The 14,102-nt window shown below is 34.0% G+C and overlaps 1 protein-coding gene across 3 annotated transcripts in view; it reads right to left on the reverse strand.

Moving 5' to 3' along the window:
• Positions 1–1,730: 1,730 nt before the first annotated feature.
• Positions 1,731–14,102, reverse strand: part of LOC119832356 (sodium-independent sulfate anion transporter) — a 30,665-nt gene continuing 18,293 nt past the window's right edge. For 2 of the 3 annotated variants that reach the window (XM_038356020.1, XM_038356019.1), the window contains exons 3-10: positions 9,741–9,843; positions 8,654–9,176; positions 8,384–8,564; positions 8,281–8,298; positions 7,745–8,074; positions 7,338–7,478; positions 5,952–6,097; positions 1,731–5,206 (exon numbers count right to left, since the gene is read on the reverse strand). In XM_038356020.1, the coding sequence (XP_038211948.1) occupies positions 4,835–5,206; positions 5,952–6,097; positions 7,338–7,478; positions 7,745–8,074; positions 8,281–8,298; positions 8,384–8,564; positions 8,654–9,176; positions 9,741–9,843 (1,814 nt within the window). In that variant the 3' untranslated portion in view covers positions 1,731–4,834. The remainder of the gene's footprint in view (positions 5,207–5,951; positions 6,098–7,337; positions 7,479–7,744; positions 8,075–8,280; positions 8,299–8,383; positions 8,565–8,653; positions 9,177–9,740; positions 9,844–14,102) is intronic. The other variant, XM_038356021.1, reaches the window with a different exon arrangement.

The following is a 14,102-nucleotide window of genomic DNA, read 5'->3' on the forward strand; positions in this document are numbered from 1 at the left end:
ATATAAATTTAATCAATACAGTTTAGTCGCTAGTATTCCTTGGTTTGATAATTTAAAAATATATTGTAAATGATAATAGAACGGATTGGGAAATTTAAATACATCCTATTCTACTAATATTATAAATGCGTAAGTTTGTGAGGATGAGTGTGTGTTTGTTGTTCTTTCACGCAAGAACTACTGAACCGATTGCAATGAAATTTGGTACGTAGACAGCCGGACAACCGGAATAACATAGAGGGAACTTTTTATCCCGATATTCCTACGGGATACGGACTTACGCGGGTGAAACCGCCGGGCGCAGCTAGTATATAGTATCATAAGTATTTTAAGCAACGTATATAGGCCACCCGTTCGTCCATATATTCATAGTGGGTAGGAACAAAAAAATTCACACGAGATCGAAGTGCTGGCGCAAACTCGTGGCGGAGGTCAAAACTGTCTTTGGGTCACTGAGCATTATGTGCATGTGACGTCCTCGGATATTTTAGTTGAAATGTGCTTTTAGCATGGAAATAGATAAAGCTATCATCTACACTAATATTATAAAGAGGAAAACTTTGTTTGTTTGGTTGTAATGAATAGGCTCAAAAACTACTGGACCGATTTTAAAAATTCTTTCACCATTCGATAGCTACATTATCCACGAGTAACATAGACTATATATGTACCACGGGCGAAGCCGGGGCGAACAGCTAGTCTTATATATATACTAGCTTTTGCCCGCTTCGCACGCATTTCGGGGTAGTTTAGATGTTATTATACATATAATCCTTCCTCTTGAATCACTCTATCTGTTAAAAAAACCACCAAGAGCTGTTGCGTAGTTTTAAAGATGTAAGCATACATAGGGACATAATATACTCATTTTTGTTTTATACTATGTAGTCATGAAGACAGTCTGTTAAAGTATTGTGACGTTACTAGTCGTCCGGCCCCGGTATCACCTGTACATATATACACATATATCACATCATCGCCAGTGCATACATATATAGATTACTAGCTTTTCGCCCGCGGCTTCGCCCGCTTATATCGTGCGACATGGTAAGGAGTTTTTTTTTTCGAATTAAAAAGTATGGTTTGTTCTTTCGTTTAGCTCCATCTTCATACCAAGTTTCATCAAAATCGGTTTTACAATAACGAATTATCATATCATACAAATATTCATCCCCTCTTTCAACCCTTTCTAGGGTAGAAAGGGAGGTTTTTCGCAATTAAAAGTATCCTATGTCCTTTCCCAAGATCAGTTCTATCTTCATACCAAATTTTATCAAAATCGGTTCACTGGTTTAGGCGTAAAAGCGTAACAGACAGACAGACAGAGTAACTTTCGCATTTATAATATTAGTAGGGATAGCACTTAAAAGTTCTCGCACATATCCAACGGTGGAAGAATTTTTAAAACGTTTCTGTAGTTCCTGAGATTAGCGCGTTCAAACCAGCAAACGAACTAAGCCTTTTAGGATTAGTATAGATTTGTTATTATGTAGTTCTGTAGATAAATTTATTTTTACTTTTATTATGATTAATTAGTATATGACAGTAGGTTCATTATCCACGAGCTAACAGCATACAATTTTAGATTTTAAATTTCACAACTCACTTATCTAAAGGGTGTTAAATAAAACAACAAACTCATCTAACTCTCAAAGAGTTTAATTAGAATAATTTTGTTCTTGGAACTGGGAAAACATTATTTAATTCTATTTAAACGCACCATAATTTTAAATATTTAAATATATATTTTTTTAATCTAAAGCATTTCTTTAAAATATCAATTTCATTAACTTCCATTTGTTAAACATATTTTGTGGATCACAAGATGAAAATATGATGGCGTTTCAGAGGGTTTGTGCGCCGTAACACCACTCACACTAACAAACAAACGATCAAGACATGCAAATGTATTTATCATGTTTGCATAAGGTTCATATTTCTTAGTTAGGTACAATAGTATTTCGATAATAGAATTTGTTCCATACATAAATAAATCACTGTATTTGTACTATGAGAATTGAAAATACGTTTTCCAAAAATGCTATATTTAATAAATTGATTCAATAGTAAAAATAGGAGGGTTTTGTAGAGTTTTGGCCACTTTTATATTTTGTATTGAGTTCATTTAAACATGTTTAGGTCTACAAGCCAACTGACAGTTTTTTTTTCGGCTCGGTTGGCGACTTTAAAATAAGCACTAAATAATCATCTGAGTATATGAAACACATATTGACAACCGATCAATATGAGACATTTGAATTTGAGAAATTTTGAAAGAATAGAAAAAATTTGATCGCGAGGCAGGATTCGAACCCGCGTTTTTTTTATTCTTCCAAAATTTCTTATTTATAAAAAGCATATCAATGCTACAAAATTAAAAATTACATTTGAATTTGCCCTTATTTTGTTAAACTGTTCCTTATGCCACAGAATTCCAATGTACATCTATTCAAACAATTGCAAGTCTTTTATAATTCAATTGTTTTTATTCCTTTACCCTTTAATATGGGCATGTCAGAACTTTCATTAAATACATCATAACGATTTATTTTGGTGTAGTTGGTTCCATAAACATGTTTGATTTTTAATATATAAATAATACTATGTGAACAATACATTCAAAGGCTTACACTCACACAAGAATGCACTTGCATATCCCACGACGCACTGGACCCCTAGTCTCTATAAGTAGAATGATATTAAATTCCTCTACAAACTAACTTGTACTCTAAACACCTATTAATAAATAAACTACTACTTAAACAATTCTTTAAGTATCACGATTATAGTCATATTAAGGACATGGCGTAATAACTCATGGCATAAGTACATATGAATAATTAAATTTATATTAAATCTACAATCACAACGATGGCGAGAGACGCCTAGGGTCCTCTTAAATCATTATTAAAAAAATAACGCTATGCGGAAACTTAGGGGTTAATAGACGGTTCAGCTTAAATCTTGCAAAACCTAATTGAGTCAATATAAGGTCTATTAATACTAGAATTAAGTACATATTCATTTGCATCAAAAATATGTAGATTAAATACACTTATCTACGGATTTCGTAATTGAAATTGTGCAGGAATACATCGATGATGACGTTCGAATGATGATAAGCGTCTAGTATAGTGTACAGCAATGTATCGTGTTGCATTCATTTCATAATATCAAGAAGTGAATAGAAAATAACATTTCGCCTTGTCACCAACACCTAACTCACACAATCTCCTTATTAAAGCTAAAGATTCGACGCGACGCAGCAGAATGAAGTAGAAACACATTTAAAATCTACGTTTACAATTATTTCCCAATACAACATCAAGATTCGCTTCAAAACACACGTATTCTCTCCTATATTCTATGCTACTGTATGAAGTATTATTGTTTTAAACAATTTAAACGCTACTGAGAAGTTGACGATTTGAAATACTAGCGTCGCGTCGATATAGAATACTTATATTCATATATTTCATTGATACACATACAAATAAATAGAAATTATCGTATAAGTCAATAAGTTTATAAACACCACATCGTTACCGTAAACCTTACGCAAGATTTGAGCTGAAAACATACTTTTACCTAACTTTAACGGGGTTATAACTCCTCACCGACCTCAGTAAATACGATCCGATGCGAGGCTAAGTTCAGTAGAAAAATAGTCAATATATACGTCATATTCTTTGTAAAAAAAGTAATACTATAATACTCAAATACTCATATTTAAAGATTATTTTATAGCGTAATAATCAGATCAGAGTAATAATTAGAAGGTAGATATTGTGTCCGCTTGTTTCGGATCGTCTTTTACTTGGGGCAGCAAAACCACGACACAAAACATGTTTTCAAGGGATACCAAATACTTTTCATGACATAATTTGAAATAATTTTTGTTTTATTAAATTTACAACTTGAATGTTTGTGTCGCAGTCTTGCCAATCACGAATCATTCTTTCTCATGCCGACACTATGCTCGAGAGAATTGTTCTGGCTCTGTTAAAGATTTTATTTATATTCAAGATTCAATTTATAGCTTTTTCATTAACAGTTACATATGTATGAACAAATTCATTGCATCAATATTCCTCGTTATCTATTTATCTGGATTTATCTGGATGTATTAATGAAATATGGATAAAACCTGACCATTTATCGTAGAGATTGAATGTAAAGCGATATACAAAATATGGCGACAAATGATTAAATTTCAAGTTAATTTCTCATGTATTAATACATAAAGCAGATGAAGTTTTGATTATAATTAGCACATTAAACAGCTTTGTTTAAATTATAATGAAAAGCAACAGCACGCGAGTCGATGCAAATGTGGTAAATTTCTCAACTTTGTTAGTGAGTTATATGATCCCAAAATGTATACTCATCGAGTATTTTTATTCTATAATAGAGCTGAACAATTATCTCGAGTATAATTCACATAGCGGTTGTATATAATACTGATGGATGCGGACGTCCGGTCCCCGGATCCCAGCTGCACAGCCATACACCTTCCGACCCTTACATCTACTAATATAGAGCATCTATAGTTCATGCGACTGAAGCGACTGTTCGAAATGACCACCAGCTATGAGCGTTCAAAAAATCTGGAACATTTTGTATAGTACAGCCCGAAAACTACTGCTTCTAAAACGGTAAAGTTCACCAAAAATAGAGTATTGGTATAAAATCTGTCTCCCGTCAACCAGTGGCCATCCAAAGTCATCTAATCGCAAAGTTTCACATGGAGGTTCACTCGGCGGAGTGTTTACTAGCCGCAGGAAGACCACGAGCACGACCGCCGAGTTCGTCACAAACAGTCCGTATCGCGAGGCTAAGCGTTGAGCGGGAGCGAGGGTTTAGTGGGTGCGATCCTATCGTCCGCCGCGAACAGCCGATCGAGCTCGTCATCTTCATAGAAGACGACGAAGTGCTCCGGCTTGGCGACCGCTTCGAAGATCGAGCAGACCGACGGCTTCACGTTGTAGAAGTACAGCGGCTGCTGGCGCGCGTGGAAGTCCGCGGTCAGCTGCTCGATGCTCTTGGCGGCGGTGTAGTCGGCGCTGTAAATGTGAGTGCACTCTATTACCACGGGCACAGAGCTGCTTGTCGCGCACTTCGTGACGAGCCGCCGCACGTAGTCCACGGACGGGAACATGAGGCAGCGGTCCGGTGTTATCATCAGGTATTCCACGCCCTGTTCAGTCTGGAACAAAGGTTCGATTGAGACACTTTTTTGGGAGCGCTGAGAAGCTAGGCGTTGTTACGGTTTGGCAAAGACGCGGGTTCGAATCCCGCTTCGTGTTCAAATTTTTTTTATACTTTCAAAATTTCTCATTTATTGCATTTCTATAAATAATAATAATAAAATAATAATAAATAAAAATTAAAAGATTTGAATGTTTGAAGTATTGTAAATAAATTAGTTGTATATAATTTAATTTAAACATATGCGATATAAGGGCATTGACTTGGTATAAGGAAGTTTACTAGCAACAATATAATATATTTATCAATAGCATATTAGTGGTTATAAACAACCTTAAGGAAGATCATGGATGTATATGATTTATTACAAAACAACTCTGCTAATTATATTGTGGACTATTTTTTGATAGTTTAATAGATGTTATTATTTATTATACATATAAACTTCCTCATGAAATTCAAAAATTCTCATCAATATCCGTTGTGTAGTTTTAAACATCCAAGCATAGGGACAAACGCGGGAATCGAATTTGTTTTTACCATGTAGTGATCTATTTCTGACATCTATACTAATATTATAAAGTTGAAGAGTTTTTTGTTTGTTTGAACACACTTATCTCAGGAACTACTGGTCCGATTTGAAAAATTATTTCAGTGTTAAATGTTTATTGAGGAAGGCTATAGGCTATAAATGTACCACGGGGCGGACCGCTACTTTAATATATAATTTAAAAATAACTCACTTTTAACATTTCTACGGAGAATTTAGGTCTAGCAGCGTGGTACAGGATAAACACAATGTTGACCACAACTCCGGTGAGGATGCCCATCTCTATCGGTAACGCCAAGCAGAGAACGAAGGTCGTGAGGCCAGGGATAAGGTCCAACTCTGAAAATTTTAAAATATAATTTATTATTTCAGGTAAGTACTGAACGTTATGGAGCTGTGGTGGCACTGTGGTTAATATCTTTGCATTTAAATAATGAGGTTGAATCTTTATTTCCTATCTCTATGCCTATAGTAGGTATATGTAGGTACTATATTATTAATGTATGCGAAATGTTCCAATTGCTTTAATTTTTTCCATAAATAGCCAATTTATTTGTAAATTGTTTTAAGCACGTTATAATTCCGAAATAAGAAAATGAGCATAACAGCATAAGATTTCTTTTTTTTTATTTTTATAGTCTTTTTGAAAAATTTTGGGGGGTGTTCCTTAAGCATAAAATTTCCTTTAAAATTTCACCAATTACAGAAAAAAGGTATAATCAGCTTTCAACTATTCACTTCTATTCGTGATGTTGAAAGTACTGAAACACTCATATTGTCCTGCGGTTTTCCCCCCACGGAAAACCGCAACTTAATTATTGTAACGGAAAATTATGGGCACATTGTGTTTGATGATGTGAGATGCATAACTTTAGATAGTCGTCATTGGTACATGATGTTCTATGTAAGATCACAGTGATAAAACATACAGTTCGAATTGTGTTTATAAAACAGCGGAAATATACAAATGGACAGGACTTATCCTCTATCTAATATAACATGTAATCTTATATATAATCCTACTAATATAATAAACGTGATGTGATGGATGGATGTATGTATGGATGTTTGTATCTGTATGAAATCTTACTAATATTATAAATGCGAAAGTTTGTAAGGATGTATGTGTGTTTGTTACTCTTTCACGCAAAAACTACCGAACTCTTTAATGAGTCTAGACTTGTGAGTGTTAACCAGTTAACTTTTAAAATGCAGTTTATCGCAGAAATATAGCGATTACAATATACAGATTAGTGTTTTAATCAACCAAAAATTAAAGCAAATTTATAATGTCAGAATTAGACCAACGTAAACTGGAACTACATAGGAGGAATCAGTTTTCATACTAATAAATAAATCTTCAAAATCCGATCACTCACTTAAAAGTTTTGAGGTGACAAACACAACAAAATACAGTCGAACTATAAACCTCTTTTGAAGTCGATCGACAACTACAAGTCATAAAATATGTATTTCATGATAAAAACGTAATCTCGGATCTATTGTTCTGCAACACCTTTCATGGGAATTAGGGTATTGTAGCATTCAATAGTTCTATAGACTTAATAAGTTCACTCACTCTTGGCTCGCCACATTGGTTTGACGACATCATATTCTACCATAAACAGGATAGCAGAGATGATGACGGCAGCCAATGCCGCCTTCGGAATGAACTCAAAGTACTGCGTGAAGAACTGCAAGGCGAAGATCACCATCAGACCTGGAATGAGAAAAAGTCGGTTGAATCACGAACTGATCCGAATTTATTACTGAAATTGATATATAGTGAATAAAAGCAAATAGAAGTTGTGAAAAATAAGAGATTTAATGTAGAAATGTATAAAATTTTATTGTATGAATAGAAATGATACGAAATATTTAATTTCATGTAATTTTTACTCAAAGTTCCTAGATTGGTTCCGGTTCTTTCCGGTCATATAAACGGAATGAATCTAAAAAGATGTGTTTCTTGAAAATGTAACTTACCAGTGTAAAGTCCGTTGAAAGTAGTCTTCACTCCCGATCCGTTGGACACTACGGAACGTGCAAGCGACCCTCCTCCAGGGTATGCCTGCATGAACGAGTTGCCAACATTCATCAGTCCAAGAGCGATCATCTCCTGAGTCGCATCAATCGTTTTCCCGCCAGAAAACGCCTTGCAAATCGCAATATCTTCAAGCAGCACTATCAAAGGTATCACCAATAAACCCGATCCAAGTTCGGAGACCATATCGACGAAATCTGCTGTGGTATTATCAGATCTCACGTAGCTGAATGGTGGTATCATCGGTGTTGGTACTCCAGATGGTATGGCACCTATAAAACGTTACCATTAGTATGGTAATATAAAACAATAGAAAAACTGTGACACTGTATAATAAAATGCAATGCGATGAGAGGAAATGTATGAAGAATACCAGCGTGCATGGTTGATCGACTCCTACAGATGGGAAAAACAACAATACAGATCGAAATAATACAGATATTGATGTGATAAAAAGTTCGTGTTTTACTTTACTAACCGCCCGGTACACCTTCACCTGGCGAACGCATTAAAAAACAAAAGGCGATGTTATTATTTTATTCACAAGAATTCGTAATTAAAGTATTGTATATTCTACGTACCCATAAGTCGGAAAGGTGCGCTACCCTTTGACGTAACGAACCAGAAGCCAAGGACTCCAGTGAGGATCACGACGATGGCGTTACGACAGGTCCCGAGTAGCCACATACATTTAGTCAACACCTTCTGCCGAGTGCTTGGTCCATCTGAAGAATTCTCACCAAGTTTGATCATTCCGATTTTCTGAAAATTAATAATGTTTTATAGTATACAGAAACTTTGATGTCAACGCATTTAAAATACTACATTTTCGTATTGATCTCTCAACTCACCCTCATAGAAAGTAGAAGCGCAATGCAACTGAATCCAAGTATTGGATCCCATAAGGACGCGTGGTGAATATTCTTGAACACTGATATCCATTGTTGCAAGAACGTTGTACCGTTCACGTTAATAGCGAATAAGTCTTTAACTTGCGACGTAGCAATCATCAATGCTACTGCAGATGTAAATCCAGAAGACACAGGACCTGATACGAAGTTGATGAGGAATCCAAGCCCAAGTACTCCCATTAGTAGTTCAATTAGTCCAGTGAGGAAATTAAGAAGGATAGCTTTTTCTATTACGCCTCCAGCGACTTGCCATGTTAGAAGAGAGGCAATAGCTGTGGGTCCAGCGGGAACAGCTCGGCATCCACCCAAGATAATGTAGATGAAGCAACCCAAGAAAGAACCGTAGAGACCATATTGTGGCGGCAAACCAGCGATGTTGGAGTAGGCAAGAGACTGCGGAATTACAGTCAAACCCACCGTAATACCAGCTATGAGGTCACCTATAGCTTTTTCCAAGTTGTACCTGAAATATGGACATTTGCTATACTATATTACTAGAAACAAATTCATTATGCGACTTTATTGGTCAACTAAAATATAGAAATATATTATCAATCCAATTACGATATTTATCGTAACTATTATCTGATCTTTATCTCTTTATTACATCGACATCTATTCCAATTTCCTTTAATTTCTAAACCAGATTAACTTTTGATTCAGATTAAAAGATACTATATGATTTATAAACGTTTTAAGACAAACATATTAATATTTTGATATAGCACTTAATTATTTTATATTTATCATGATAATTAAACAAAAAAAAAACACATTTTAAAATATGAATTTTATGCCAAAAATATACCTATTCAAGGTATATTAAAAATACACAACTAATTGTTATCGCATAATAATATAGGCGAATAAATGAAATATACATATTATTAACAAAATACAAAAAGTCACGGAAGCTAATCAAATTAGGAGCGTAATGGGCGCAGATCACGCAATTCAAATCTGAATGCTTCAGGATAATTAGCTAATAAGCCGTGAATGAAAATTGATCTATTTTCCGGGTACTTACTGAGGTAACCAGGCGGTTATCGGAATTCTCTTGTGAAGCGTCTTGCGGTTCAGCCGTCGCTTTATGAGTGACCGCCACCCTTCACCAGCTCCGCTGTCCGACACTGGAAAACATTGATTAATTAGAGATGGGATTATTTGTAAACTGATATGCAACGCAAGTCTGTGACACACAAACGAAATATTGGAGATTGCATTTTCCCTTCGAATTTGTTTATTGTTATTCGAGAATAACAAGTGCGAGGCATTTGCTTTCACAGTTCGATGAGCCACGTTACTGAAATGTATATGTTAAGTACATCTATCAAACGTTCCGACATAAAAAAATATTTGTTCATTTCGTTACAAAGGTTTGAATAATTTATTTCAAATAAGGTAAATGTTTACGCTGTGTGTTCATACTGCTCATCACAAAATACGTTCAGAAAATAAAGAAGTATGACGGCCACTTTAATTTTATTAATAGATCGAAGGGTCACCAAAAATTACATGTCAATAAGCCATGCATGCATGTACCAAGGCCTCAAGAGATAAACAACTAGTTACATAACTCGTTTATTATAATCGCGTAACGTTGAAAAATTCTAGAAAGTACCAGAAAAAAAAGGAAATTCGTTCAATTGTCACAATAAACGATTTCGAAACGTAATATATTCTATCAATAGAGGTAAAACGCGGCAAATGAAGATGGAAACGTTGCCGAGAATTAGTTGTGGTAGGGGCAGGACTTGGGAGTTATCTGTTAGAACTTTTCCAATATTGAAGATTATCGTCTTGATAAATGCGTTTCGATTTCCTAAACATGTCATTCAATATTGCGTAATATATTTTTATTCCTTCCTTTATGAGAAGTTTCCTATCCACCTTCTTTGTCTAGGTAACGAAGCTGTTAGTTTTGCGCTCGCGGCTTTGCTTGCTCACGTTATCATAAAAGATTATCCTTTTCAAATTTCCACCCTCTATGTATGAATGGGGTAACATTCAAGGTTTTCGCGAAAAAAGACTCACAATAGTCTTTTTCCTTCTCCAGGGTCTTATCTATCTGTATACTGAAATTCGCTAAAATTGGAGGAGATGTCGTAAAAAATAGTTATTATCCCATTCTTCTCATATCCTAAATTAGTTCCAAGCATTAAGTGCTTTAGTCTTAAATAAAGTTCCTTAGTATTAATCAGGGATTAAGAACTCTGTTAAGATTATGACCATATGCTTAATATTTATTGTAATATAACTATTACTAGAAATACTTATTAGTCTTAACGTCACAATTAAGTTCGAGGAAAAAACACGACAAAGGCTGTCATGAAGTTGTCAGTATTCGGACAATCTTTATTACGGTTGTATACTTTTGCTTTTTATATAGATAAACGGATATCAAGTCTTATATCGGGACAAGCTGAAGGTCCTCCAGTTTGAGTAGACACTCGATTTGTAGTTAATTTTGAAATAGCTTATGTTTTTGTCTTTTGTTTTTTAAGGATTTCAAAGGTCTAGTATGAAATAATTAATTTAATGTGTTCCTGGTTTTTGATCAGTTTTATGTAGTTGCAATTAAATTGAATTTAAAATGTAACTAGGGACCTGCCCCGGCACCGCGCGGATGCTTTAGTGCTACTAAATGTTTAAACATTTAAATACTCTGCCATATGCATGATATATACATATAGACCTCCTTTTGAATGACTGTATCTATTAAAAATATACGAAATTCCGTTGTAGATTTAAAGATCTACGCATTTTGCATTGCGGCAGACAACGTGAAGCCATATTAGGACTTCTTGTATAAAATTCTGAAGCAATAAGTATTAGAATAATCATAAAAGATGTGAATGCAGAAACAACGCAGTAAATTAGTACATTAAACCCACAAAAGTTTGAGATAAGTTCTGAAATAATGTATCAAACAATATTGTTTTGAAAATTACATACCAGCAATAAAAATAGAGGATAGTTTAAAGCTCCCGTTTAAACAAAATTCAATGTATTCTCAAAACACGGAAATAAACAAAAGCTCGGAATAAATAATATAATACTGACAACATTAAAAACAAACATTTCAGGAGTCATCAAATGTATGCACGTCTGTATATGAATTTTTAATTGCTAAGCCGTAAACCATCTAAATATAGAAATCCCGTTATTGTTCTAGGAATAACGAAATAATGGCGAGCATTTTAGCGTAAATGTCAAGTAAATAGAAAAAAGGGTGTAATTAACACCTATGGCTTAACTACTTAATTATATTTGAAACCCATTCCTCTTACTAATTAAATATTTACGAGTGAACTTACTTAACGATTTTTCCAATAACCAAGGAGGTTCTGATTATTAGAATGTGAAGTGTTGTTGTCAATTCAATTTTTTCCTATTTTAATCAACGTAGTGGTAAAAAAATTTTGTAATTGTTGTTATTATATTTTGTATATTAAGGTATCAAGCGTAGAAGTCAAATTTCCAACTAACATGGATTTTAACACGATTTCTAAAAAATAATCGGTTACACCAACGTGAGACATTTAAATTTTGCGTACACATTAAAAAACGTATAAAGTAAAATAAACATGAATCCCTGTCTCAAATTTAACACATTTTACTCTAAGACCACAAGTAGATATACAAATAAAGCAATGGCAATTTAAAAGAGTACTCCCAATGAATTACGAATTACAATTCGAATCGCAAAGGCCATGAATAATGCATGAAAAATCATCCTGACCTCTACAACCTTCGCAGGTTTTATTAACGCTGTAAACTGAAGCCCAATCCTTACTGGATTTAAACAATTTATGTTCTCTAAATAAGATACGAGGCTATGGAGAAACGTCAAATATATTTTATATAATTTTCCGACGTAAAGGCATCATATTATATTACTGTACCCGTGGCTTTACCCACGTAGTACCCGTTGTTAATATAGCCTAAAGCTTTCCTCGTTAAATGGGCTATCTAACAATTAAAGAATTTTTGAAATCGGACTAGTAGAATAAACAAACTCTTCATCAAATATATCAAATCAATCAAACATATCGAATAGTTTAGGACACTATTTTTGTATAAGTATTGTAGCTGGTTTTACACCTCGATACGATTTGTTTAGCTTATGTTTGAACATAGCAAATATGCGTTAAAATATACGTCAAAAGAGTTAGTTGGGTATAAGTGGCGAAAACGACCGCTGCCGTGAAAAAATAGTAACGGACAAATTCACAGACACGATTTTATACCATACTAGCTGCGCCCCGCCGTTTCACCCGCGTAAGTCCGTATTCCGTAGGAATATCGGGCTAGAAAGTTGTCTATATGTTATTCCAGTTGTCCAGCTGTCTACGTACCAAATTTCATTGCAATCGATTCAGTAGTTTTTGCGTGAAAGAGCAACAAACACACAACAGAGCAACAAACCTTACAAACTTTCGCATTTATAATATTAGTAGGATAGGATTTATCAAATAATAAATGCTATCGTTCTATGTACTAGCCTTAATCGGTAATCTGATATCACAACAACATTATAATGGGGCGCAGAAGGCGTGAGATATGAGTCAATTTATAGACCAATCAAGATCCAATTAATTTATCGATAAACTGCTATTATCTTCACCTCTCGTGAGGGTGAGAAAAGTACCGATTTTCTTATTAATCCTACACACAAACAAACATTGCAGTTATTAATCTTATAAAAAGCTTTATTTTAGATGTGTGCAATTTTAACAATTAATGTGAATTAGATATATTCAAATATGTCGTTTACATATCCGTGGGAAGTTACAAGTGCAAAAATACACAAATGTAGGTATAAACCTTAATTCAAAAGATTCGGCATTCACATATATTATTTATAACAAATTTAAAATATATATGAATTAGTAACATACGTATGCATTTCAATCACGTATTAAAGTTTCTGCGCAAATAGATTTTGATTCGCTCTTTCAGAAATTTCAAAGGTACATATTATATAGTTTTATCTGAATAGAAAATACATACAAGTTAATATCAAAATTCGTACACATTTTGATTTCGTTGCAAGTTATTTAAATTCCAACAGTATTTTAAAATCCTCAGACAATTACTATAATATATATTAAATGTTTAGACAATATACATTTAAAAGGATAAAGCACCAATAAAAATCATACGAATACATTAAAGTCTTGAATACTACTAACTAACTTTAAGGTTACCAAAAATAGTTCAACAAAGAATAACAAAACTATTATGTATTTCAAAATTAGTATTAGTACAGGATATTTATTGTTCCAATATTGTAGTATACGATAAATACTATCTGGCCTTGCCAAAAAGCGTCTTTCATACGATAAAAAATTAAAGACCTTCGGCTTCATAACTTTGAGTAAACGGT

Source organism: Zerene cesonia, chromosome 15, assembly GCF_012273895.1.
Source record: "Zerene cesonia ecotype Mississippi chromosome 15, Zerene_cesonia_1.1, whole genome shotgun sequence".
In the NCBI taxonomy this organism is placed as follows: Eukaryota; Metazoa; Arthropoda; class Insecta; order Lepidoptera; family Pieridae; genus Zerene; species Zerene cesonia.